Consider the following 27,042-nt stretch of genomic DNA (forward strand, 5'->3'; position numbering starts at 1 on the left):
CTCTTCTATTCGGTCGGCGGTCGTGCTACAGGACAAATACTTCTTTCTACGTCACATCACCTGCTTCTTTTTATTTTAACGGTATAAGCAAGTACGTTATTCTGGTGTCAATCAATCAATGCACTCAAAAACAACAAGAACTAGCGTTGCTATAGACCCCTTTTATCCGGTGGACTAATTAACGCCGTGTATATAACCTGCATTGTTTAGTTAGATAGTCATTCTCTTCTTTTCTTCCGTCTTGTCCAGGATGACAAAGTTTGACCCTGCGGCCGTTAACTGTAGACTCACCAAGGCGCGGCTAACGTCTGCAGAGATATTCTGGCGCGGCATTCAACCCTGGTTGGTTGACCAAGGCTACGAGCTTCGAAAGCGCTACAGGCCAGATTGGGTTCCTAGCTGGCTGAAGTATGATTCATCTCCAGACCGATATGAGGATGGACAGGTGCTTCCTGTGAGTTTTGTTACTTTGGCATATATGAATAGGCAATAACTGAATCCATGGACAGTACGACCAGATTATCGACGCTGTCAAACTTTCGGACGGATCAAGAGTGGTTTTGAAAAGAATCAAGAGGACGTCGCGGTCAAACGAGCACAACATGCTGATGTTCTTTGGGACGGGGTCCCTAGCATCTAGTTCTCGCAATCACTGCGTACCGGTGCTGGCCACGTTGTACCCGCCGAGCGAGAGGAGCTGGATTATTGTTGTGATGCCATTGTTGCGTGAGTATGATTCTCCACGGTTTGATACTGTGGGAGAGGCCGTCGAGTGCTTTAGGCAAATATTTGAGGTGCGTTCTCGGAGTCACATTGCTTCAGAATGCTGAAATTCCATTCAGGGGCTTGATTTTATGCATAAGCAAGGAGTTGCCCACCGGTATGTTGAAATCGACTAAGTAGGCTGTTGGAAGAATACCATTGCTTACTAGATGTTAGGGATATATGCATCGAAAACATCATGGTCGACGCGCGTGATCTTTACCCGAAAGGCTATCACTTCGTCCGAAAGAATGAGTCAGTTGATCTAAAAGGACGCGCTCGGTATCGCACACGAACGCAGAAACCAGCGAAATACTACATAGTTGGATATGAACAAGCTCAACATTGCGATCTGGATAAATTTACAGAGAAACTGGACCCAGTTCGGTACAGACTAGAGAGTCCAACATCTCATTTTCTTTTGGACTCGGAGGATACCCCAGACCCATTCGCCACGGACGTCTTTTATATCGGAAATCTGATCAGATACTACTTTTTAGATGTAAACATCTTTCTCGATACGTTGGCGATTACTGACATTTTATTAATTGTTAGGGTCACTCAATTCCAAATGTAACCCGTAAACGCAAAGGAAGCTTTGAATTCATGCGACCTTTGATCATGGCAATGACCCAAGAGGACTACACAAAGAGGCCTACCATGAGCCAAGTGAACCGTGCATTCGAAATTCTTGTCCAGGGTCTCAGCGAGCTCACACTCAGGTCTCGCTTTTCTCGACCACAAGACGGGGTCCTTTCTGCTGTCGTATATGGCGTTCCACACTGGCTGCGGAAGATATCTTTTGCTGTTCGACGAGTTCCTTCTCTTCCTAAGCCGCGCATGGACAAAGTTTTGAAGCAAGATAAGAAGGATGCTCTCGACGCTATCATGGTCAACCTAGCTCCTTCATCTGTATCTAGCTTTAAGCCTGTAACACGATGAAACGACATCTATGAATCTGATATAGGATTTAAAAACCAGTGGGATTATTAACGTTAAATTTAATATGTTAAAGGTGCAGAAGTCTAGATATGTGCATTCCTCACCTTATCTTTACTGAAGACAAATTCAATGCTTTACTCGAAACATGACAATGTCGGGCCATTGCCATCGGAGATGGGTTGCACTAATTAGCGAGGATTCAGGAAGGCAATACATACTGACGACCCGGAATTTTTTGACGAAGAATGCTTTACCGGAATGGGGAATGGATGCCAAGGCCGAGCGCCTATTCTTGGAACTCTCAGAAATTAAAACATACCCGTCGAAGGTTGTCAAAAAAATCCCTCAAAGACTAGTGAATGTCCTTTTTAACAATTCACCGTTAAACTCTACGTCTATCGTTGATGTATTCGACTCTAAATTTACTTATACTCATTTCTCTTTTACTTTTGAGCAATAATTGTTAAGGTTCAAAGATTGTTTATACATCCACCTTATTAAACCTAACGCTAGTATTGTTCGGCCGTCAAATAATTTAAAAATGAGGTGGAAATAATAGCTTATCAGTTGTCCAATTCATTCCCCAGACTGGGGAAAATGTGGGGAACTCCTATTCATCCGTCTAACGTGGTTGAGCAATTATTTGCGGCAGTGCAAAAATCTCTGGTTAGGGTTAACGTTACGCATTGAGCATGTGAAATTGTTGGTCCACTTTAGTTTCATCAGGAGCGTTCATGGTACAGGCAACACCAGGTCAAACCACCACCGAAATTTCTCAGGAGCTGGGTACCTAAGAGCTCAGGCTTGCAGTAATGCACGATTTCATGTGGGATGGTCAAAATGACGGTAGACCACATAACCGAATCTGCCTGACGGAGCTTCAGAAAATGGTCGAACAGTCAGCAAGTGGACATGTGATAAGGCCGGGTATTGAGATTCCCGAACTTATAAAGGCGCGTAAGACCCGTCAGTCCTCCTCATCCACCTCCATCCACAACCACGTCGATATGTCTACCCAAACCTCCTCCAACAAGGCCGCTCTCCTCCAAAAGAATGACAACGACATTGTCATTGTTTCCGCTGTGCGGTCAGCCATTACTAAGGTGCGCGTTTTCGGTGGGAAATGCAGTATAAACGGCGCTGACTGCGAGTTGTAGGGCAAGAAAGGAGGATTCAAGGACACCAAACCAGAACTGATCCTTTCTCATGTTCTCCGCGCTGCCTACTCAAAGGTCAACCTCGACCCCAAACTCATTCAGGATATCGCTGTCGGCAATGTTCTCCCACCAGGCGGTGGAGCTTCTGCTGCTCGCATGGCCGCGCTCCACGCTGGAATCCCCGTCGAGACCTCAATTAACACCGTGAACAGGCAGTGCTCGTCTGGTTTGACCGCAATCAACCAGATTGCCAACCAAATTCTCGCAGGACAGATTGACATCGGTATCGGTACGTGAGAGATCTACACACGGGTCCCCTGCCATGTTCTGACATACATCTAGGTGCTGGTGTCGAGTCCATGACAAATGGGTACGGAGCTGGTGCTGCCCCTGATGTCTCAGAGGAAGTTCTTGAGAACAAGGACGCCGAAGACTGCCTTTTGCCCATGGGTATCACCTCTGAGAACGTTGCCAAGGACTATGGCATCACCCGCAGAGTTCAGGACGAATTCGCCGCGAAGTCGTTCCAGAAAGCCGCCGCTGCCAACAAGGCTGGCAAGTTCAAGGATGAAATCGTTCCCATTACTGCCAAATTCATCGACCCCAAGACGGAGAAGGTTTCGGAAATCGTCGTGGACCAGGATGATGGCATCCGAGACGGTGTCACTGTTGAAAGCCTTTCCAAGCTCAAACCCGCTTTCTCGAAAGACGGTTCGACTCACGCCGGAAACGCATCCCAGGTGTCGGATGGTGCCGCTGCTGTTCTGCTTGCCCGCCGTTCCGTGGCCAAGCGCCTAGGTCTTCCCATCGTTGGCAAATTCGTCACTGCCGCCACCGTTGGTGTTCCCCCACGCATCATGGGTGTTGGTCCCGCCTACGCTATCCCCCGCGTGCTTGAGATTGCCGGCATCACCCTCGCCGATGTCGACTTCTTCGAGATCAACGAGGCTTTCGCCAGCCAGGCTGTTTTCAGCGTCCAGCATCTTAACATTCCCTTCGAGAAGGTCAACATCAACGGAGGAGCTATTGCCATTGGCCATCCTTTGGGATGCACTGGTGCCCGCCAGGTCGCCACTGGTCTCAACATCGCCAAGCAGACTGGCAAAAAGCTGTTCGTGACCAGCATGTGCATTGGTTCGGGCATGGGCATGGCTGCCATCTTCGTGAGCGAGCAGTAGATGGTTTTCTATTTTATTTAGGATGTACTGTATATTAATTCTTCCATATGTACGATGATACCAAAACAATTCAAACAAAAGTACGAAACTACTTTATCAATCCTATATTGGAGCGAAAGTTAGATGTCAGTGGTGGTGAGATGGTCGAGTAGCTGAAGTTGAACGTTGAAGTTCCTGAGTTTTGCTAGTCACGCGCAGTTTTTGCTGATGGCGCGAACAACTTGTGGAGAACTGATACTAGCTAGGCCTTCTTCAATATTCAAGTCATATACATTGGAGCATCAAAGCGAGAATCAATCCCCAATCCATCTTTCGCCACCGCTCTACAATGGCGGCGAAGAGATCGGTTCCAGCAGGCCTTGGAGCGTGAATCATGTCGGGTCCGGTGAGTCACAGGCATGTCAATTCTAACAAACTTCAGCGAAACTAACTTTTTGGCAGCTTGTTTTAAAGAGTGACTGAACCTCTCAGTTTTTTTTTACATCTCAGCTAAACAACATCAGCCCTTTTCGATGGATTCACTCAGACTATCGTCTTTGCAAATCAACGACCCAATCAAGGTATTGTCATCTGAATCTCCCACAAACGAAGAATAACAACATAATCTCTAACTTCTTAACCAGACCGCCTCTCCCGCGAAATCTAAGATCAGCAAGGCGAAGAAAAAGCAAGTTGAATCGACTGGTTCAACAACTTCTGACAATGTAGATCCCGGTCATGGATCATCCCAAGCTGTAGAGATCGTTGCCTATTCCCAACAAAGCCGCTTCCATCGAGAAACATTCGACGCCAGCGATATCGATATCGACATTAAGGGGGTCAACGTCAGTGTTAACAACAAAGAACTCCTCGTTGATGCCCATCTGCGGTTGAAGCCGGGTGTGAGATATGGCATGGTTGGCCAGAACGGAGTGGGCAAGTCAGGTGAGTTCAAATAGGCAGTCTTCTGAACGATTCTGACCTTCTCGGGTTGTTCCTTCGGCCAGTGTTGTTGTCTGTGCTTGGAAACAACGTGCTTGTTGGATTGCCCCAGAATGTACGGATTCTACACATTGCTCAGTTGGAAGATTTCACTGCTGGTCGGACAATTTTGGAAGAGATCCTCGAGGCAGACGTTGATCGCACGCGAATAATTCGAGAGGCACAAGGTAGTTTTCAACACGGGTTCTAGGTGTTATCGAGTCCTGATGCCTTGCCAGCACTTCAGGGGTTTACCACAAAGGCGAACTCCGATGCAGCTTTGAATACGATTATCCACAAGCTCCTCGTCTCTCGCGCTGAAATAGCGCTCGACAAGGCTCAAAAAATTGCCACGAAGAGATCTGGACAACGCGGGCACACTGCACGCCAGGCTTTGTTAGTCGCAGAGAACGACCTTGCCACTCTTCAGGCCCAAGATCCACAGACATATGTCACCACACAAATGGTCCATGATATAATGACAGAGGTGTTCGGTGCATATGAAGTCCTGGATCTTGAAGCGGACGAAGCAAGAGCAAAGTCAATCCTTCGCGGACTGGGATTTAAAGATGAAGACCTCTCCAAAGAAGGAAGGAAGATTGGTGGGCTAAGCGGTGGTTGGCGGATGCGAGTTATGCTTGGAAAGGCGTTATTCATCAAGCCTGATATATTGCTTCTCGACGAACCAAGTGCGTCTCAAAGTAATTTTTTGTATATGCCGTTATCCTAATTGGTGACTATCAGCCAACCATCTTGATCTCCCCGCCATTGTGTGGCTACGTTCATATTTGACGAACGATGCGGAGGGTCAGACAGTTGTCGTCGTCTCTCATGACCGGAGCTTCCTTGACGCTGTTACGGACGAGACGATAATTTTTAGGGACAAGAAACTGACTTATCATCCTGGAAACTACGACGATTGGGAAAGAAACACAGAAGAGCAAAGGAAACGCAAAACACGCCTGAAAGAGGTACAATGCTTTTCACTGGCGAACTGATTTTTTGTCTGACAAATTTCGTTCTAGCTGGAAATGAAGAGACGAAAACAAATAATGGACAGCATCCAAAAAAATGTCCAGCAGGCTAAATCGACAGGTGACGATAAACGATACGGACAGGTCGCATCTCGTAAAAAGGTGAGTGCTTCCATGATGGTTCTTGAACAATTTTTATAAACGTTTCTGTGCAGAAACTTGAAAGGATGGGTATGGAACGTCTGGAAGATGGTAAAAGATATAAGAAAAGTTATCACGGCTTCCATGATGAAATCGTCGTTGAACAGGCGGTGAAGACTGCGCCTATCACGCTGCCTCCGCCGGAGCCATTCAATTTTCCTGGGAGCTCGTTTCTTCAACTTTCCGAGGCTTCATTTCGCTATGATCCTAAGCCATCCTCTCCTATGGTCATTAACAATGTGTCACTTGACGTCGGCCCTCAAGCCAGGATAGGGCTTCTAGGTCCCAACGGTTGTGGCAAATCCACCCTCATGAACCTCCTTGCTGGGGAACTTAAACCCACCCTTGGTGAAGTGAAGAAACACCACCGACTCCGCATTGGCTACTTTTCGCAGCACACCGTCGACCAACTCGATCTCTCAGTGTCAGCCCTTCAACACCTGTCGAAGTCGTTCCCGGATATCGTCATCACAGAGGGTGAAGCGCGCTCGCATTTCGGGTCATGTGGGATCAGCGGTGATCCTGTTACGCGTCCAATCCGCACGTTGAGTGGTGGCCAGCGGAACCGCGTTGCTCTAGCACTGGTGACGTTTCATCGTCCGCATGTGCTGCTGCTGGATGAAATCACAAACCACCTTGATATGGGCACTGTCGAGTCGCTCGTGGAGTCTCTCTGTGAATTCGAAGGGGCGTTGGTGGTAGTCAGTCACGATGTATGGTTCCTGAAGCAAGTCATCGAGGGCGGGGATGACGATGAAGATGACGACGATGATGATGGGGAGAGACAAAAGGGCGTTCTGTATACTGTGACGAAGAAGGGAGAGCTAAAGGAGTGGGATAAGGGGTTGGAGGCATACGTGGAGAAGATACAAAGGCTTTCGACAAAAGCCTTACAAACCCGTGCTATTAAATAATGCAGGCGAATTTTTTGTCGACCTCTAGGAATAAATTGCAGTGCAATTTTGTACCCTCCGATTGTGTCTGTCATTGAGGACGACCCCTAAACCTCAACATCGGCCTCAAAACAAAATGACTTTGCTACTGTTTATAGCATCCTACAACTGACGAAAATAGTACGTCAATCACAGTATTTATTTACTGTGCTGCGCTTAATATATTCCATCTATCTTTATTTTCTTAAAATTTCAGACGTTCTCAATAACTACCCCTGATAGAATATTACACCTATCTCCGATTAACCCACGCACGTTTTCAGATTCTAAGGATAGCAGCAATTACTGCTCGCGCAAAGAAACTACGATAACCAGTCTGCAGCCCTTTCTTGAATGTCAGCGTTTGCAAATGTTGTACTGATCTCTATGTCATGAGCATGAAATACGGAGAAGTATTCTCGAATCCACGAGTTCTCCTGACGATCTTGACTTGAACTTGTATTCATAAATGCTTCCCCTCGGAGCATCGGGCCCTAAGATAAAGTCGTTGAAGGTGAGCATGTCGTCCAACGCATCGTCTGTGTAAATTTAATGTTTATTTTAAACCAAGGATGTTCCAGCCTACTCCTTGCGCTATATTTATATATGAGGATGAGCGACGGAACGATGATAATAGTACCATTCGATATATCAGGTCAGTGTCAAGTCATCCTATATCTGCTTCCCAAAATTATATCTACGAACTCAGACACCCCTAGATCATAAGATCCTTTCCGCAGGCACACCATGCGGCTTGTCTGAGCATACATTTTTGCATGTTAAAATTATGCACACCTATAAATGATACGAATTCGAAAACGAAACACCAGCCCGGGAACCTACCATGCTCTTCACGTTCGCTCTTGCCTTCTGTGCTTTGGCAATTCAAGGTAACCTCTCCGCTAACCATTCAGCACCAAAAAATTGAACTATCTTTGACTTGTTAGCACTTTCTCAGTCTATACTGGATGCTACCTCACCATGGCCTCCAGGTCCAGGACAGGACCTTGTACCACAGGAACCAGACGCGGAGCTCGCACAAATACTTAGCCAGATAGACCCCAACCGAATCCAGGCAATTATCGAGAAACTCGTTTCTTTCGGAACCCGACACACACTCTCCAATCAGACAGATCCAGTACGAGGTATCGGAGCTGCTAGAGACTGGATTGCGTCAGAGATGCGCACATATGCTGCTGCATCAAACGGCAGAATGGTAGTCACAGTCCCGAGCTATGTGCAACAGCCTGTTTCAGGGCTAGTACCCAAGGCTACGGTGATCAGCAATATTGTTGCGACTATCAATGGATCTGTTGAACCCAACCGTGTCTACGTTGTCTCTGGACATTACGATTCCCGGGTCACTAATATTCTGAATTTCATGGACGACGCTCCAGGTGCCGACGACGATGGATCGGGAGTCGCAGTATCGATGGAGTTGGCGAGAGTTATGGCTACACATCAGCCAGCAGCAACGATCATGTTTGCAGTAGTTGCAGGCGAGGAACAGGATCTTTTTGGTTCCAACTTCATGGCTACCACTCTCAAACAACAGGGAGCGGACGTTCAGGGAATGTTGGACAACGATATCGTGGGCAGTTCAACCGCAGATGACGGCACCATCGACACGACTGATATACGCATGTTTGTTTCCGGCCTTCCTCCATCCAACACCGCCCAACAGAATTTGAATCTTGCTGCGATTGGAGGCGAGAACGATTCACCAGCTCATCAGTTAGGAAGATTTATAGCTGAAGTATCCCAGAATTCTGCTACCCAAATGAACGGTGAGCGCTTCCATTCATTACAATCTCCACTGACAAATAATTCATAAAAGTGAGGACTATATTCCGGCCGGACCGCTTCCTGAGAGGAGGCGATCATGAATCATTCCTGGACCAGGGATTCCCCGCTGTGCGATTTACTGAGCCTCACGAGAACTTTGCTCACCAGCATCAGGACGTACGAGTGTCCAATGGTGTCCAGTTCGGTGACCTCATCGAATTCGTCGACTTCAATTTCACTGCCAGTGTTGCCAAAGTCAATGGTGCTGCATTGTGGTCACTGGCACAAGCCCCTGGAACCCCGAAAGGGTTGGTCATCGACACCAGCACATTGACCAATAATTCCACCTTACGCTGGACCGAGGATCCAAATGCCGCAGGATACGAAGTGGTTTGGAGAGAGACTGATCAGCCACAATGGCAAAAGGTTATATCTGTTGGGAAGGTTAGCTCTGTTACTGTGCAACTCTCGAAGGACAATGTGCAGATGGGGGTAAGAGCGGTGGGCAGCAATGGATTCAAAAGTCCAGCCGCATTTCCCATGCCTAACTGAGAGAATTTTAAAAGATCCATTAAATTTTTCGCTATTCAAAATGTTTCTGTACTTTTGTATTCGACTCACATTCGGCGAACATTTTGGTTAATTGAAAACATGAAAAGTGTAATCACGCCCTAACGTTGTTCAAGATAGGGATTACAACTGCCTAAGGTTCTGTGACCTGTCTAGTGTATGTTCATTTAATGTCTTTCTCAAATTCGCGATGAGTGTTTGGTTCTTTCAGCCATGTAGTAGCTTGATACTGTTATCAGGAAACTTGATACGTGGATATCAATTAGCTCCCTGGGTGAATTGAGGTTATGCTGTGTGGTTCTAATACGTTGAATCATAAAAGCCATGGTTTCAACTGGCATTTGCATACATATTTGTGTCATCATAAGTGTTAATTAATTTTATTAGCATTATGCAGTACAATACAATATGGGATCATTTCAAATAATCATAGGCGTCTACTTGACATTAACGTAATGTCAAGACTGATTGCAAAAGTTCAAAAGTCTTACAATCACTGCAGCCTTCAATTAATTCTCTCGCTGGTTGAGCATTTTGAGCTCGCTTGGAAGATATCTCTGGCTTGGACTCAAATTCAAATAAGAGTCCATTGCTTTCAGCAGCTGAGAATCTGGAATTGGCTGCTGGTTGGCATAGGGATTGTTATAGTATAATGAGCCATCTTTCCAGCCATGAGAGACCATGGTTGGTGTAGGACAAGTTTCCGGAAGCTTATTGGATCTTTCTTCGTCCTGAGGAGATGGTTGGACTGGTGGACCTGGACAAATGGTGATAGCTAAACCATCTGTCCTCACACTTAAGGAAGCTTTAAAGTATAGTACTTGAGTAAGTAAGTCCGAAGAGAACTGAATGATTGAACTAACGTCGTTGTGCCTTGGTAGGACCTGCAGATTGGTTAAAGGACAGACGATCTACAGGCTTGCTCTGGAATGATTGGGTAGTAAGAGGTTTAATATCCATTTCGGGTGTATTCGTGCTGCGTGGGTAATTCATGACGCTTAGGGTATGTTAGAGTCTTGCTGAAAGAGAAGAAAAACTTGGGGGCGAGATATTGAATCTCCCGAGATTCGTTTGATGCTTTTATATTCCACCAGACCCAAATCTACTTGTGTGGCGCGGTGGCATAGAAAGGACACTTCTACAACGGGTAGAATGGGTAAACAATAAACGTAAGTCACTTTCCATTTTCAGGAGGTCGGATTGAATTGGATTGGCTCAAACAAGGATTTCCTTGGCATGGATAGAAAGTTGGCAAGGACTTGTTTTGCCACTTGGGCCATCCCAACGAGTTCAAATGACTATGTCAGCAGCAGGGGCCTACTTCCAACTATGTCTATCGTACCACTGGATATCGATTAACCTTTTGATTTACTATATATTCAAAATTCAACACGGCCTCAAGTGGCACTGTGGCCACATTCAGCCGCTGGTCGTTAGGCGCCATCTAACCTAAAAATAGAACATATAATATCCTAATCCGAAATCGTCACTGTGTCGATAAAAGCACTTCCGCTTAGATTCTTTATTTTTGTTAGGTTTCCGTTCAAGATAATTGGGACGTTATAGTTATGGTGTCCGTTCATTCAAATTCAGTGGTACCAGTCGGTCACCAGATGGTAAGCTACTCTGAGGTATGTTTTCATACTGTTGATGTCCGGCCCGCTTCCAGATGTCCTCCACTCGGCCACATCCATCAACATCGGTTGATAAAACGGGCCCATGTTACCACCATTAACTATGGCCCTTGCAGTATCTGCCTCAGAAGTACCTAGGTGACCCATATGTTGTCAATAAGTTAACTTGTAGTGCCACATCCGACGCCGTCAACTATGCGCTTTAGCAGTTTGTCATTTTGCAATTATTTCGGACATAAAAGCCTCTAATCCTATACATATATAAACTGAGCAAAGTAAGTCCCTGACAAGAAAAATATTTATTGACCGAGAATATACAGTACTTATACTTGAAGTTTGTCTCATACTATTCAGCGTCTCGTACTATCGAGCATTGCAGTGTTATCACGGATAGGTAATCTGCATGGTTCCGTTGGTGGAGGCACTGGACAGAACGGCCATCTGGAAGCCTTCAGTGGAATCACTAATCGATGTCCAGTTGAGGGGTGGATGTAGACCATCCTGAGTGGCGATGTTGATGTTCGTCATCATAGTTTTTCCGGTAGGAAGATCGGAGGCACCGGATGCAGTGTAGATCTCCAACGCTTCATATGCATAGTTAAAAACTTCGGTTGTGGAAATGGAGAGAGAGGTGCTCGGAACGCTAGTGAAGACGGAATTCCAGTGGAAGGTTGTTGTGTTTCCGGAAACCGTAGTGCTTTTAAGCGACATAACACCCGTAAGACTCTGCCCTGCTTTGACCTGGGCCGGGACAGTATAGTAGGTGTTTGATCCAATCAGATACCATGACGCTACCGCCCAGTAATTTCCTCCTCCAGCTGGCGTAGAGCCGAATTGCAGGACAGGTTGGAAAATACCGTCGAAGGAGCTGGGAATAAGGGCATTGAAAATGTAAAGAATTTGTCCATCCTTTTTCGCTGGGGTAGGTGGTACCGACCAGGTGGTAGAGAAGGAGCCGATGTCGCTGGTGGCGTTGTTCTTCCAATAGGAGTAGGCAACGTACCCTGAGCTCAGTTCTCGAGGGGCAAATGAGGTGGGTGTGCCTGATATTTTGGATTTAGTGGAAATTGTTTTAGAAACCGGGGCGGAGTGGATGATAGTGCCATCTGCGGCGATGAGGTGAACTTCAGCTGCGGTATGGTGAACACGAGCACCCTCAGGAACTCTGTGAACACTAGATTTTGGAACTAGTCCTCCAGGAGTCATCACCATCTCTTCCTATATTTCAACAATTAGCAGAAGATTAAAAGATTGAATAGTAAGCATAACGAACTGCATCGGTGGAACTTGACAACCTGCCGAGTACAGAAAGAGCTAAGATCGCACAGGTTAAGATAGCCTTGAAAAATATCATGGCAGTAGCGGGAGAAGGGTGCCGAACTTGTAAATGTTTTAGTCTTTTATACGACGTTTACTTGAAGCCACAGAGTAAGTAAATCTCCGAGATAACGTTCAGAAACGTTGGCATGACCTTCTTCGGAAAAAGAAGAGTGCTTCTGATACCTTTATCGCAGTTTTCAGCAGTCAAGTCATTGCGGCCATAAGAAATTGGTCCAATAAACATGGTCTGATGATTGCTTGCAGCAAGGTCAGCACTTCCGGTTCTTATAACATGTTTAACATACGTTGATGTCCTTTGTAACGGTGGGGAACATGTGAGCCGGAAATTTTATCATTGCTCAATGCCAGACGACATGCTTTTGTCGCTCTGAACTGCTGGCAAAATGTGATACGCTGGATGACGCGCCGTCAGGTATAAATGGATGGACTGAGAAGAAGATTTTAGTATGCCGTCCTTTGCCGAGATTCATGATGCATGCGTACATTACAGTGTATTTTTGGAGTGCTACGACCTGTCTTACTTATCGCTGAGAAGATACACCACTACAATCTTCCTAGGTGTACAGTGAGCACATACTGCAAGTATGAATCGTGGTTGATGGGAGTAGCTATGAAAGAGAGACTCATACTATAAGTCCTCCTGCGCGTTGTTCTATTGACTAGTATGTCTTCTAAGGCGACATTTCATGACATTTGGTCTAGAAGACTGTGGAGTAGTGAAGAAGCGAGATGGACAGTGTAATTCTTGCCTCTTTTTTTACTCACCAACTTGACAGGAAATGAGCATCTTGGTCTGGAGGCGGCCCGTACCCCTAATCTCGTGTTCTGGGCAATGCGTACATCGTTAAATTGGGATAAAAATTAGATGCTCTTCAGAGCTAGAGAGGTAAAAATGTGCAGTGTACCACCGTTTGATTGTGGAGGAAGATGACGTTGAACGAATGGGAAGATGAATATATATGGACGAGTGTCAAGAGTCATAGTCAAGCTTCAAGACTCCATACATACGCAAAATCCGTCTATTCTCTTGGCGTGTAACTGGCTTCAAAATTTCGATGTCAAATTGTTCTCTGCTCGCGGGCGAAGCAGATTGTCGGACCCTAAAAGGATGCCTGCCTTGCCCCGGCCGTCTTCCAAGGTTCTGAAACTTTGCGACCCCTAGGGGACTCACTCCAGCTCACTCCGGATGTAGAGCCGGAAGGTTGTGCCTGCCTAGTCTCTCGTAGACAGACCACGATCTGCCCTTACCAGTGCAAAGCTTTACCATCGTGTCTTAACATCCAGAATTAACATCAAACTAGATAGCGTAGGATGTAACGGTGGCAAATTCTTGTTGAACTTTGCTATTTCTTGATACCAATGTTGGCGTCGCTGGGGACTTCAGGAGGTCGGCAAGGGTGTCAATGCAGTGGTCTGGCACGGAGTGACCCCCCATCGTTGTTGTGTTGCCATTGCAGACGTTCCATTATCCATATCCCCTTCCCCACTGTATCTTTTTACCAAATTTACATTTTTTGCCCCTAATTATTGCATTGCCGCATCCGCCCCATGTACTTAGCAGAGCAAATGTTTTTCTTTTATTGCGTACAATTTTTTGGTGTGCAGCGCGCCGGCGCTTTAGTCCCAAGTTTACTTCTTGGGGCGGCCAGATCGTTAATTAACAGTCCTTCTTTAGGAGGATTCGTTTTATATCATCGAAACCCTGCCATAATGAGCCGGCGATCAATCGGCATTTTTCTATCGGAGATTTAAATGTTCTGTTTTCGCCGTTCGGCTTGAACTTGAAGCTTGAAGCTTGCAAGCTTGAACGTCGGTCTTTAAAGTTCACCTGCTATCACAAACCTCACATTCCTAGCTTTTCGCAGGGAATGAAACGCTTTTTTGCCGGAAATGGGTCGGCAAAAAGACCGGAACTTCAAATCTTACCACTCGACATCAATGAAAATCTGTCTGAAAGGTTTCTTGTTGCTTCCGTATGGGAGGGCCAACTTAGTTACCTATACAACTAAATTTCTATTCATTTCCGTAGCATCTCATCACCCTAGCATTCACGGCTCACTTATTTATTAGCTACACACAACTTGAACAATGAACATCAATGATTTCATTCTTTTCAGTCTAATATTTGTCTTCAAGTCAGATGGAATTATGTATTACTACATTATAATGCATTGGAATATGCACCACCTATAAGACACTTCTTATAAATTACAAAGGAATTGATGACAAGGACTTGTAACTGCCGTGCGTGGCAACAGTCCACCTTACAAGTCACTGTTTTATATTCACTCCTGCGCATTTACTGTTTGCCTAGCTAAACTAAATCCTCCATATCTGTCAGAGTGCTTCCCTCCTGAACGCTCATGTGCGCCATTCTTCTGTATAGTGGGTGGCGGAACACTTCTACATTAGCGAATACTTTAAGGTCATGCTAACTATAGACAGCCATTGCTTCGATCGTTCGCTCGCGATGACATAGATTCTACAGCCGTTCTGCCAACACCACGCCGGGTACGCCTGCTTCATGTCTTGCAGGAAGGCTGACCAATACTGTAATCATATAATTACAATTGTTCCACTCTTTCACATTGCACATCGCGAATTCTGACTGGAAAAAATTTTCAGCTCAGACACTGTTCGCTTTTAAAGGCAAATTAACACCCGCCAGTGTCAATGATAAGGAACACATCGGATGTCCTATTCTTAACTCATTGTAGTTGACGCCGCTATGATTGTTCGACGCCTCAAATCGGTCCTTAGAATGTATAAGAAGGCCAGAATACAAAGAACTAATATCATTGAGTGCGCAGCCTGCGGCACAGGGACTCATGTATTGGTCAGTCCGAAAAGCGCGATTTAAATGGCCACCGTCTGATTTTAAATTTGCACACAGGACACAGGACGCTTCCACCAGAGGACTACTTACCCCAACAACAGTTACCTTTGATTTACTACCTGCACTCGTGCTATACTATGTCATCGCATTGCTTGTTCTGATACCTGATACCATGTTTCTTCGTCTTGCATTACTACCCGTCAACCTCTACGCTTTGTTTCGAATGTCTACGAAGATAGACCTTGCAAAAGGTCTCGCTGATGAGCAACGACTAGCTTATTTCAATCATGCCCTTATAGTTCGTATACCTTTGCATTGTGTACATGTTGATCTAATTGATTTGGCAGCTTGCAACGGTGACAATAGCCATTCGTGTATCCATCTGGGCATTTCAGCGAACTCCATATAAACGCATCAATTCCAAAGGAAACGTTGCCTTCGACGCCGCAGACCTTGTATTCAATTATAGGGGCATAGGCTGGTCCTGGTCTGACGGTTTAAAGATCCCAAAAGACCACCGAAATGTGAAAAATATGACCAGCTTTTGCGTTTCAACGTTGTTTTCACTTATACTCAACTATCTGTTATTCGACTGCTCTCTCCTTGCTGTCCAGTCCTTTGGTTCGTTAAACTCTCCCACTGGCGCCTCCATCTTCGATAACACTCTATCACCGGCTCCGCGCTACTTTTTCTCATTTGTTATCAGCATTCTGGCGGGATTGGCCATGTGTTATGCATTCACTGTGTTATACCTCTTCGGTACTTTATTCTCAATTCTCTTTCTGGGACAAATGCCCGAACAGTGGCCTCCGTTATTCAACCGGCCTTGGTTCTCGACCTCGCTCAACCATTTCTGGTCGTCAGGGTGGCATCAGCTTTTCCGCCACAACTTCATCACAGTCGGCGGTTATCCTGGATTTTACATCGCAGGCCGTCCCGGTGCTGTATTGGGTGCATTTTGGGTTTCAGGAATGTTGCACTATTTCGGTCTGTGGGGGATGGGCAGAGGTACAGACTTCCGCGCCGCAGTCGGGTATTTTCTGATGATGGGCGTTGGGGTCATACTGGAGTCTGTGTTCAAAAAAGCCACTGGAATGCGTGTGCAGGGATTTTGGGGGTGGTTATGGACTCATCTCTGGGTTCTAGGGTGGGGCACCGTTCTAATGGACGCATGGGCGATAAGAGGGCTGGCTGGGAGTACTTTCCAGCCACAGGGAACGAGACCGTCGCGCATGATTTTTGCTTTCGTAACGCAGAAATTACAATCTGCAGGCTATTTTTAATTGAGAACTCCGTCCCTCTGGAGTCTGAAATTCAGAGCCATGTCAAATGTGTTCCTAAATTATATCTTTGGAAGGATACCTTTGAGCGGCATTCAATGCCCGTGTTAGATGTCTGACAGATCTAAAAGTTGGACGGGGTATTTAATGAAATCATCCAGGCCCACGTCCTTTTCCGCTGCTGACTCTCTCTTTGCCACGTATCGGCAGCTTATGCTCTTGGCCACACCATGTCTGTGCAAAAACCATGTGGTGTACGCCTACTTCCCGAGGGTAATATTTCTTGAACAGAGGGGATCATTCCCAAAGGTGACCGCGACAATTTTTCCAAGCTAATAGTATGTGGATAGAACGCAAATTAGTACGATGAGGGTATATACGCGCCTATCTGGTATATCCTCAGCCTCAAACTTCATCCCACTCCGCCTTGATCTCGTCCATCTGCCTCAACGACTTCATCTGCGGGATCTTCATTCGGTGTATGCACACCGAATCCCAGCTGATTGGCCGCTCTGTGTCCTTGGTACTCTCCTCCCTGATGTCGTGCCATCCGCCCTGGTCGTCTACCACAGTGGTATTGACTATGTAAGGGAGGAGTGGTTTTGGTTCCACGGGTAGCCCTGGTGTCGAAGAGGGAGCAGACGAGTGCTCAGTGGTTAGGAAGGTGGCGTTGGAGTCGGGGTAGTAACGCAGGGCAGCAATCCACGATCCGATCATGACGTCGTCCGAGGGATAGTTGACGTGGTGAGCAACTGGCGGGTCGAGGCTGAGGAGTGTTTGGGTAACATTCGAACTATAACGACTGTGAGTCATTAAAAACAAAAAAAGGAAAGGAACACGACGCACCTTAGCATGTACCCGACTCCGATTGGATACTTGTACCACGGCCCCGCGATGTAAAAGTCCTCGTTATCGTCGGAACCGGTATTTTGGTAGTATACTTTGTGGTTGCCCATGCGTCCCACCATGATGGGTTCTTTGCGGGGATTCAAGTTGGGGTGGGTGTGCTGTAACCGGCGGGCAAGCGCCGAGAAGCGACAGAAAGTGTCAGAGTCGATCGTCATGGAGTAGTCGTACTGGTCGTAAGGTATCGAGTTGGTCTGCATGTCAAAGGTATGCATTGCGAAGGAGAAGAAGAAGAGCAGTTTAACGCACCCATTTGAAAGCTTCGAACCGCTTCACCGACAGCTTTTCTGCCACATCAGGAAACTGATCCAGAATTACCACATCATTGTACACCTTGTTCTCCTTCACCAACTTCAACTTTGTGTTCAAGCCCTCCACACCGTCTTTGGCCCGCCCCACGAAAAACCTGTAGTCAATTTGAACCTCGTTAGGTTTGACACCGGCTAACACTGACTCCCGGATCGTCTGTCGCCGCTCAAACGCGTCTACCCGGGTGATTATCGCGAGGCGGAGGACGAGCGGCCTGGTTAGAGGCTTGTCGAGGTAGGCGGGTCGCTCGGAGGTTGAAAAACCAAACGAGTCGGAGCGCCACATAGACATGTCCTTTGGTTTCGAGGGTGAGTCGGGTTCAGGTGTCAAAATGGGGCGTGGATCCGGGGTCTCGATGATGGAGGGTGTAGTCTGACCAGAGAAGAATATCTTGAATATCGCAACGGCGAAGAGAAAGGAAAACACGATGGCTATAGGTCTAAAGAGCGGATGTCGCAGCGCTGCTTGGAGACGGTTTTTGAGAGGAGGCGAGGCGTCGAATGTGTCATGTATGTCGAAACTAGGCTGATGCACCTCGGAATCTGGAAGAGGGGAGTAGGCTGCCTGGCCACCATTGGGGGGATACATTTGGATTCAAAGCCTGGAGATTATTAGTAACTGAAATTATAAGGAAAAGTAGACAATGGTAGAAATAGGGTGAAGTCTATGTTGGCGGTCATTGAATACCCACGAATCCCTGCGGTTTTACGTTTCGTGAAGGCAATGCCAAGGGAGATATTCAAAAGTTAAGAACGAAGTGCCCAGACAGCCATAGTACCAAACATTGTCCGGCAGATATGCCGAGCGATGGCTGGGCAGCTCCACATGGGATTGCGAAACCGCTTCGACTAACCCTTTTCGTACAAACATATTGAGTAGATATAATGTTTAAACTAAGTCGCACCCAGTTACATTTAAATGATGCATGTAAATTGGGGAGTGTTGACAAGAAGAGAGGGTTGACAACAGAAACAGGATTTGCATCTGTTAGAGAGCCCAAATTTCCTTTTTACACACGTATAATATCCTAACTGCGGCTTTGGAAAAGGTACGACAACAGCAGCAAATCCGTAGCACGTTGTAACCTGGACATTTCAATGATATTCCAAAAGAACAATGAAATAGCATTGTTACTGCTCAGATTGAACAACCTGCGAGTTGCGTTAAGCGTGAAGACGAGTGTGCAGCAAATAAATTGGGCTGGAATGACTAAGACCAGTAGCAGATGTTAAAGAATAAACAAATGAGAATGCCCACATACCCAAAAAGGGGCTGAGAGTGTAATTATACTGATATCCATATGTTAATGCAATTTACTAGCCAACAAACTCGTTTCAATGAAGTGCCCCGATGATATATAAAAATGTCTCTGGAGAAAGATGAGCTCACGTATCTCTGTTCAACAAATTAACCATCAACTTTAAACAGTTCAGGAGACTATCGTGCACTTTCTACGTCGAGTTGGTTAACTACATTGTGTAGGCCAGGACTCGAGACCAAGTGGTAGGCGCCTGATTGTCCATCACTGCAACTTTATGATATGTAATATATCGTCTTGTTCCCGAGACGGCCAAAAAAATCCTCTAGGTTCTTTGTGACCGAATGCAGCCGAGTGCCCAGCTGGAAATTGCGAAAAAAATATTAGCAGAAATAATTTAACCTTGGCATCACCTCGGATCCCATTCCATCCGAATTTCCGCCATTTGTCGCAAATCCTTCATCTCCTTCGGCGACAGTCGATGCACGCAGGCGGTCTCCCAGCCAATGGGTCCTTCATTCCCGCCGCGGTTTTTAAAATCGTGCCATCCGACGGTATCATCCACGACCTTTGTGTCAACTGCGTAGGGGAGGTATGGTTTCGGGTAGACTCGGTGCTGTGGGGGAGGTGAGTGTTCGATCGTCGTCTCGAAGAGAACATTGGGGTCATGGAAGAGCTTAAGAGCTGCGACCCAGGAGCCTATCATCACGTCATCTGAAGGGTAGTTGATGTGGTGTGGGAAAGGAGGATCAGCCGTGAAAATTGTGTCCGTAAGATTTGAGCTGCGGATTTGAAGTTTCGGGGTAAGGAAACCAACAACACATGCACCAGACCTGAGAAGAGATTGACGCACCTTAACATGTACCCGATCCCCAGAGGATAGGAATACCACGGGCCTTTCAAAATAAAGTCTTCATCCGAATCGTTTATATTTCCGTCAGGGACGGTATTTTGGAGATAAACTAGGTGGCCGCCCATTCTTCCAATCAAGATGGGCTCCATATGAGGTCTGAGCTCTGGGTATGCGTGCCGTAATCTTCGTGCGAGCGTCTGAAAGCGGCAGAAGGTATCTGAATCCATAGTCATCGAATAATCGTATTCACTTTGTGGAACCGAAGCTGTCTGTTGAATATGGTAGCTGCACATCAATGTCCCATTCAACCTTGAAGTTAAAATACAGAACATAAACATACCCATTGTATTGCTGCGTACCGTTTCTCGGAGAGCCGCTGAGGTACATCATTCAGGTCATGGAGCATTATGATGTCTCCATAAATCCAGCTCTCCATTAACAGCCGAATCTTCCACAACCAGCCTTTCACCGTGTCGAGATTATCCTTCGCCACTCGTCGCCCGACGAAGAACTTGTATTCCAGCTTCACATCGCTCTCCGGCACACCATACAGCACGGCGTCGCGCGTAACCTGACGCCGCTCAAATTCATCCACGCGGGACATTACTGCGAGGCGGATGCGCAGTGGGGTAGATAATGGCTTGTCCAGATAGGCAGGCCGGGATTGGTCGTTAAACGTGAAGTCCCCTTCATTCCACATAACCGGCTCGTCAGAGCCATATTGCAGGCTTATATTGTTGAGGAAGACACAGAGCAAAATAAAAATTAAGAGAAGGAGGACAATAGTTGTCGGCCTTATCCGTCGTCGTCTTCGGGTTAGGGATGATAATTTTGCGCGAAGGGAGGCAGAGGAAGAGTATGAATTGTCATAGGGTTGAGTGGACGCAGTGTCGTGGTCGTCGCGCGGGCGTTCCGTTGGCAAGCCAGAATATCGTCCTAGGTCGTCGTCTTTTCTCGGCGGGTACATGATATGTGAACGGGAGCCAGGTATGTGTAATAATTACAATTTGGTGCAAATATAATGTATGCCTTGAGCAAGAGGGCAACGGGGTATCAAAGCAGTATGTAAGAAGTGGAAGAGAAAAGAGAAACTACGAGCATCGTAACCATGCTAAGATTATTATTCTGTTTGAACTGTTTTTGCATGGTTTTGATTGATTTGGATCCAAGGATTCAATATTCAACCAGGCCAAGTTGATCGATGCATTGATGCCAAAATGCTATCTTATCTGAGCGCTGGCGCCCGGCGATTACGGTCAAGTTTGATCATGATGTCATACTGACAAGTATGCATAAGTATGCACCTGCAGTCCATATGTAAGTATATGGTAGCTACGAGTCCTCCTTTAGGAGGATTTTTGTTTATTGGGGAGCTTGCTCCCCTTTGTACTGGTGGGGACCCAAAATGCTTAAGCGCACGTGATCCACAAGTGTTTCGATCGTCACCCCGTGCGAACTTACCAGCAAGACCTGCCGACGTTTGTGTACTGGCATAGCAAATTAATCGTTCTTGCTTTTTTTTTGTTCTCGTTCATGTATTACCTATAGCTTGTCTCTTCTGAAGGTAATTGATACTATGGTATCTGTATACTATTTTCAACTCTTGCTCTAGTATCAGGAAAGACAATGTCGTATCCGCCAGCACCCCACCACCACCACCAACATCATGCCAGACGGAATTCCAGCACGTCCTCCGCAATACTGGAAGAAGGCATTCAGTTCCATACCCCCAGCTCTTCGATGTCTAGATTCGGAGTCAAATCTATCTCTCTCCCGCGGTTGTTAAACAGGCGCATTCTGTTATTCCTCTGCGCGGTAGTGTTTTTGTACGTGCTGCGCCTGTTTTATCTGTCCGATGGTTCGGAACTGCAGCTACAGCTGGGGAAAGGTGAAGAAAATGTAAAAGAAGAGGAAAATAGACCATCGATACCCTGGGGACCAGAAACCATCTCCTTCGACCCCCCACGACCCGCATACCTCGACACGCCTCTCGTGGAGCCAATGGTCATACGTCTTGCTATCATCTCGCATGTCTTTGAATTCGAGCGCCGGCAGGTCCTGCGTGACACCGTGCTACGTGGAGTACCAGAGAGCGACGTTCATATCGAATACAAATTCATCATCGGGAACCCGAAGGAGGGGTTGGGAAATTGGACGACGTGGTTGCAGCGAACGAAGGAGGATTGGGTGTATGGTGATGTGCATACGGTGCCGGTGACGGATATTCCGGAGAGGCTGTCAGAAAAGCGCTTTGGTGCGTTGAAGTGGGTACGTGTTTTTTTACTTGTTCGAAGCATGCTGTTCCATACTAATGACTCATGATATCTACCAGGCCGACAGTGTCCCACATACAGAATACGACTACTCGATGACCATGGACTCGGACACCTTCTGTCGTTTCCAAGCCCTCGCGCGGCGGATCACTCACACCCAGCCAAAGCTGGCACCGCGCACCCAACCCATCCTCATCGGGCGCATGGGCGACCATGTCACATACTTCAAAAACACTGTCCCAGATGGAAACATAAACGAGAAGGACGAGGACGACTATGTCAGGGGCCCATGGTATCCATACCCTCTAGGTATTGGGTACATGCTGAGGTAAGTGGTGTAGTATGTCACTGCTTGCGGTTTTGATGTTTCCCCTGCAGCTCGAATATCACGCACACGCTCATGAACATCTCCCCTCCCCTCCCGCACCACGTTATCTACCCCTCTGACGACGTCATGATTGGTTCCTGGATAGCGGGACTACGCAACTTCCACGACCCCACGATTAAATTTGAGACGACGGAGCGCTCGTCGAACCCACCACCACTGACGCCCGTGAAGCCGACGCCATATTTGCCTTACCGGATAGATACGGAGGTGGTGAACGACGTAAACGGATGGCATGATATCAAAAGCGCACGGGAAAGTGGTACTGAGGGACGAATTGGCTGGGAGACGGTGTGTGTGCATCGAATGAAGGCTCCCGAGATGAGGGCTCTGAGGGCGAGGGAAGAGCTGAAGGGCGAATGGGAGGATGTGATTGTCAAAAAACAACAGGTGTACTGAATCTTACGGAGTAGGGTGAGAACGCGGATATTTTGTGCCAACTATTACACATGCCACTTACGACTATTTTTGATATCTAATGCAGTGTTATTCCACTATTTGGAATGTATCGCGAACAAATTAATTGTTAAAAAGTCTTTGAGGACACCTGAGTTATAACCTTTGCATTTATTACACGGCGGCTTGGTATGAAGGTGGCAATCCGGCATTGACATGGTTCAATTCAGAGTCCATCAATAACAACATGACAGATGATCCAATCGGTACAGATCCTGTGTCTGTTATCTGGTCAAGCCGTGGAAGATAGATATATGGCCTGCCATTGGATTCAATATGGGAATAACGTTCATTCAGTGGTGAGTTTTGGTGACCCGAAAAGATTGTTGGTGCGATTGAACTGGGAGAGACCACAACGCTCGAGGCCGTCTCTGACCTTGAACGAGGACTCATAGGTAGGTGGGTACCTTGGACGCCTTGACTTTTGACATCGACAGTTAATTGATGAAGTACGTCGTGATGGAATGGGGTTATAGTTGATGCAGATGGTCTGCTCTGTAGATCCGGAGGCTCCGCTAAATATGCTTCTATGTGAGCCACCAGAATATGTGAATCTCAATGACTGACCGTTTTCATATACAAGTACATGCTGTTTCTTGTCCCGCCTCCGGAGTAGGCGTAACATAAGCAGTGCCAGTAAAGAGATGAATATAATACCGCCAAGAATACTTCCAGCAATTGTGGCAGCACCAACAGAAGCTCGAGCAGGAGAAACAGATGCAGTGGGAAGCGATGCCACCGTATTAGTGACCACCGTCCCGTTCGCCTCTGTAGTTGTGATGAAAGTGACTGAAATTGACTCTGTAGGGGAGCCCAAAAGATTTGTCTGAAAAGGTAAGGCTGACACAGGAATTAATAACTGGGTACATGTTGATTTCGAAACATCTACCTGTTGTAATGCCCTTTGCAGATTCGGGCACAGCAAAATTCTGCGGTTCGTCAGTTTCACCAATTGCTGTACTCGCAGAGGTTGACTGCAAAGCTGTAAATATCGCTGCAGTGGGTGCAATTAATGGATCTAATGAATTTCCGCTGAAAATGGGTCTAAGAGTACCGGGCAGTTGACTGTTCCCAGAAGTTGACGACACAGTGGACGTACTCCCCGGCGATGTATTGGCGCTTGGCGCTATAGAGGTTGGCACAATCCCTGGACTGACATTGAAGTTTTCTCCCTCCAGATGGAACCGGTCAAACTGGAGCGGACTGTCGAGCGCCGAGCCAGCATTTGTCAATGAGATCGTATGGGGTGTATCTGAAATGGGGCCTGAGTCGAAGAGGATAACATTGTATATCGCCGTGGTGTTTGTCTGGTGCGATATAGCTGTTTGCGCTCCGTCGAGTGTTACTGTTGCGTGGACGCCTGTCCCTGACCCAATAGGGACTGTGATATACACCACCACTCTAGTACCTGTCGCAAATAAAGTAGGTTGTAGTGGTATTAATCAGAACGCTGGCGTACCTTGGAAGTTAACCGATGCAGATGCTCCAGTCTCAGTGGTCGTGTGTGTCGTGCTTTGCCATTGTCTGGAAGATCCCTTGAGAAGAATCCAAGCCCCTACATATCCAATCTGTGAGTCCGTGTCATCCAACTCAAGTCTATTCATCTAAAGTGTCACTGTCACGGCGGTCGGAGAAATTCTAGGTGTAGAATAAGGCTTGCGCCTGCTACAATGGTGCGGAACTCAGACTGAGTTGGAAGGAGGACAAAATGGTGGCCGTTGATGGTGTGATGATCGACGGGATATCAGAGCGGAAACATTGCAAGACTTTAGGGTTATATCTCAGGCTTTCTTTACTGTTAAAATAAATTAGAAGATGTGGATTGTCAGTTGGGAACTGTAGAACAATCAGTGTTAATATAGAAATGACAGCTTCCACTTGTGACAAAATGAAAAAATAAAATAAAATAAAATAAAATAAATAGGTATGTCTTTGACTGTAACCCATTTTAGTTGAGTTTGTGCACAGCAACTTTTGATTCACAGAAGTGTATTTAGAACTTGTAAAGTGGGCTGTTGCTATGCATGGAATGTGCAAGTCCCCCTGATTCCAACTCCTCAGTCTATTCTTACTGCTTGTATTATTAGCATCTACTATAAGACATATAGTAAGAATTTTTATCATATTATCACAATTGTTGTCAGGAAAGAGAGTTGGAATGTCTAACTTGTGAGTCAACAGTAGGGTACTATAGACTATACACAGAAGAAAGGTTTTCACTGCCCTGAATGTAGATAGCTAAATAAGTTAGTAGGCCAAGTAACCATTGAATTCAAGATAAATTTCACTGACACAGGGTGGTACACAGGTTAATAGGTCAGCTCATACTAGGGTGATCAGAAACTCTGTTGTATTCAAAATAGGTGGAGCTTAGACTTAGTTTCCGGCCACATGTCAAGGTGTTTGGCATGCATATAGAACACAATTTAGGGATTGACATTTCTATCAATAAAGGATGCAGTTAGAGACGAGTTGAAATCTTGTCTGGTGTTTGACATAATGTAAGTTCATGATTTTTTCGGAGTCAATTATAGGGCAATGCTACGGTGTCAGGCAAATTTCTGTCTGTATAGCATAATTGTATAAGAAATAAGAGGTGGTATGGGATTTTTCTAACAGTAATTAGCGCAGCTGGCAACAGAATAGAGAGGAGAGACGTACCACTGAGTTGTCGACGCAGCGTTAAAAAATTGTACCACTCACTTTCAAAATTGGTTCGAAATCAACTTAAAATATAAATACAGCCGAACGGCGAAAGGATTTGCTTACAAAGGTTTCAAAGTCCGGCTGTGTGTGTATATATCTTCACGTTAGGCCTAAGTATCGATAGTCTCGTTCCCAGCCGTTTTCGAGCACGATCTCACTCCGAGAGGCCCACTACGGAAGCCCGGTATTAATAATCTGAGTTTAAAGTTGGAGGCAAAAAACAGGTAAAGTTTGATGGTTTCTTACAGCGGTTTTTCCCAGAAATTTTGACTCCGATTTCATTCTCCGCCAACCGCTCCCGAAGATCTGGAGGTGAGATTAGGCCCATTAGGGCCTCAGTTGGTTTGCGCCTCACCCGCCTTCCGCACGCTCATTTACATCATAGTTCTTGATCAGCGGGGTCGCAAATGTCGCTAGCCCCATACTGTTCGATCAGAACGCTTGGAGTCGCATCGGTCCAATACATCAATGTGCTTACTCATTTCAATCTAAAGGCCACCACGGATCCATGCACCAAGGAAGGTGTTGATGTAGCAAGATGGAATGTGATTTTGCTGATTTAATCTTCATCATGAAATGTTGGTTACCTTTGGGCAGCAATCGCTTTCTGTAACAATGATATTTTGCTACTGATATGCCGAAGGCCGACAGCTCCTCTGAGACTGACGGGCGGGGTGCACCCAAATGCCATGTATAGCACCAAGTTTACAGTTTTACTCGGTGATCATATTCGTGCGTTGTTTGTCCGTCTCACATTTGCTCATGACGGATGGAGGGACGACTGGCACTTCAGTTCAAAATGATGGAAAAAACGCCCGCCGGACGCTTAACGTTCAATTTTGTACACTCTGAAGTATAAATGTAGGTCCACGACGCACTGAATTTCCCAAAATACACCGAAACACGTCATCGACGGTGATTTTGCGTCAGCATTGAGCAGTAACATAATTGTTCACTCACGCAGATGTCACCCTTAACATGTTTGCTTATTTTGTGAGGGTGACGATAACTTCGATTTGTTCGTATTGGATCCTTGATTTAGAATCAAAGTCAGAAGTAGTTTTAACGCGATCTCCACTTTAAACTATTCGTTTCTACAGCACAGCATAAAGCACAGTAGATCCAAGAAACAGAACAAAGATGTAGATGGTTACGCGACATATAGTATACTTAGTGTTCAATCGGTTGTTAGTTCAACAGTGAACAGAATCAAAAATGGGAGTTGAGCGCTGAGCGCGAGCGCTCACTGTGCTAGAACTTATTTTAGGGATTAGGGAATCTATGATGCATCTTGTACCTGTATTGTCAGTGATTTGCGATGCGGTATTGAGATATCGGGGCACC

At 46.3% G+C, this 27,042-nt stretch overlaps 9 protein-coding genes across 9 annotated transcripts; 5 read left to right on the forward strand and 4 right to left on the reverse strand.

Annotated features, from left to right (window-relative positions):
• Positions 1-250: 250 nt before the first annotated feature.
• Positions 251-1,704, forward strand: JR316_0008518 (uncharacterized protein; the record flags this gene model as incomplete). Its single annotated transcript, XM_047894232.1, has 5 exons — positions 251-454; positions 510-794; positions 843-880; positions 940-1,264; positions 1,318-1,704. The coding sequence occupies 5 exons, from the start codon at positions 251-253 to the stop codon at positions 1,702-1,704; spliced, it is 1,239 nt and encodes a 412-aa protein (XP_047747547.1).
• An 812-nt stretch (positions 1,705-2,516) lies between these two features.
• Positions 2,517-4,039, forward strand: JR316_0008519 (3-ketoacyl-CoA thiolase, peroxisomal; the record flags this gene model as incomplete). The annotated part of the gene is made up of 3 exons (XM_047894233.1): positions 2,517-2,807; positions 2,862-3,150; positions 3,204-4,039. 3 exons carry the CDS (start codon positions 2,517-2,519, stop codon positions 4,037-4,039), a joined length of 1,416 nt encoding a protein of 471 aa, XP_047747548.1.
• A 512-nt stretch (positions 4,040-4,551) lies between these two features.
• On the forward strand, positions 4,552-7,088 carry JR316_0008520 (putative ABC transporter ATP-binding protein C29A3.09c; the record flags this gene model as incomplete). Its single annotated transcript, XM_047894234.1, is given in 7 exon segments — positions 4,552-4,599; positions 4,663-4,963; positions 4,978-5,187; positions 5,239-5,688; positions 5,744-5,970; positions 6,025-6,135; positions 6,189-7,088. The coding sequence occupies 7 exon segments, from the start codon at positions 4,552-4,554 to the stop codon at positions 7,086-7,088; spliced, it is 2,247 nt and encodes a 748-aa protein (XP_047747549.1).
• An 862-nt stretch (positions 7,089-7,950) lies between these two features.
• Positions 7,951-9,443, forward strand: JR316_0008521 (putative zinc metalloprotease; the record flags this gene model as incomplete). The annotated part of the gene is made up of 3 exons (XM_047894235.1): positions 7,951-7,996; positions 8,054-8,893; positions 8,944-9,443. 3 exons carry the CDS (start codon positions 7,951-7,953, stop codon positions 9,441-9,443), a joined length of 1,386 nt encoding a protein of 461 aa, XP_047747550.1.
• A 527-nt stretch (positions 9,444-9,970) lies between these two features.
• JR316_0008522 (uncharacterized protein) lies at positions 9,971-10,421 on the reverse strand (the record flags this gene model as incomplete). The annotated part of the gene is made up of 2 exons (XM_047894236.1): positions 9,971-10,218; positions 10,325-10,421. The coding sequence occupies 2 exons, from the start codon at positions 10,419-10,421 to the stop codon at positions 9,971-9,973; spliced, it is 345 nt and encodes a 114-aa protein (XP_047747551.1).
• Positions 10,422-11,479: 1,058 nt separating this feature from the next.
• JR316_0008523 (uncharacterized protein) lies at positions 11,480-12,449 on the reverse strand (the record flags this gene model as incomplete). Its single annotated transcript, XM_047894237.1, has 2 exons — positions 11,480-12,313; positions 12,369-12,449. The coding sequence occupies 2 exons, from the start codon at positions 12,447-12,449 to the stop codon at positions 11,480-11,482; spliced, it is 915 nt and encodes a 304-aa protein (XP_047747552.1).
• Positions 12,450-16,957: 4,508 nt separating this feature from the next.
• JR316_0008524 (uncharacterized protein) lies at positions 16,958-18,355 on the reverse strand (the record flags this gene model as incomplete). Its single annotated transcript, XM_047894238.1, has 3 exons — positions 16,958-17,345; positions 17,399-17,652; positions 17,708-18,355. The coding sequence occupies 3 exons, from the start codon at positions 18,353-18,355 to the stop codon at positions 16,958-16,960; spliced, it is 1,290 nt and encodes a 429-aa protein (XP_047747553.1).
• A 1,079-nt stretch (positions 18,356-19,434) lies between these two features.
• On the reverse strand, positions 19,435-20,845 carry JR316_0008525 (uncharacterized protein; the record flags this gene model as incomplete). Its single annotated transcript, XM_047894239.1, has 3 exons — positions 19,435-19,807; positions 19,879-20,147; positions 20,219-20,845. The coding sequence occupies 3 exons, from the start codon at positions 20,843-20,845 to the stop codon at positions 19,435-19,437; spliced, it is 1,269 nt and encodes a 422-aa protein (XP_047747554.1).
• Positions 20,846-21,618: 773 nt separating this feature from the next.
• Positions 21,619-22,935, forward strand: JR316_0008526 (Beta-1,3-galactosyltransferase 6; the record flags this gene model as incomplete). Its single annotated transcript, XM_047894240.1, has 3 exons — positions 21,619-22,146; positions 22,211-22,479; positions 22,530-22,935. The coding sequence occupies 3 exons, from the start codon at positions 21,619-21,621 to the stop codon at positions 22,933-22,935; spliced, it is 1,203 nt and encodes a 400-aa protein (XP_047747555.1).
• Positions 22,936-27,042: the final 4,107 nt, after the last annotated feature.

Source organism: Psilocybe cubensis, chromosome 7 (genome assembly GCF_017499595.1).
Source record: "Psilocybe cubensis strain MGC-MH-2018 chromosome 7, whole genome shotgun sequence".
NCBI lineage: Eukaryota > Fungi > Basidiomycota > Agaricomycetes > Agaricales > Agrocybaceae > Psilocybe > Psilocybe cubensis.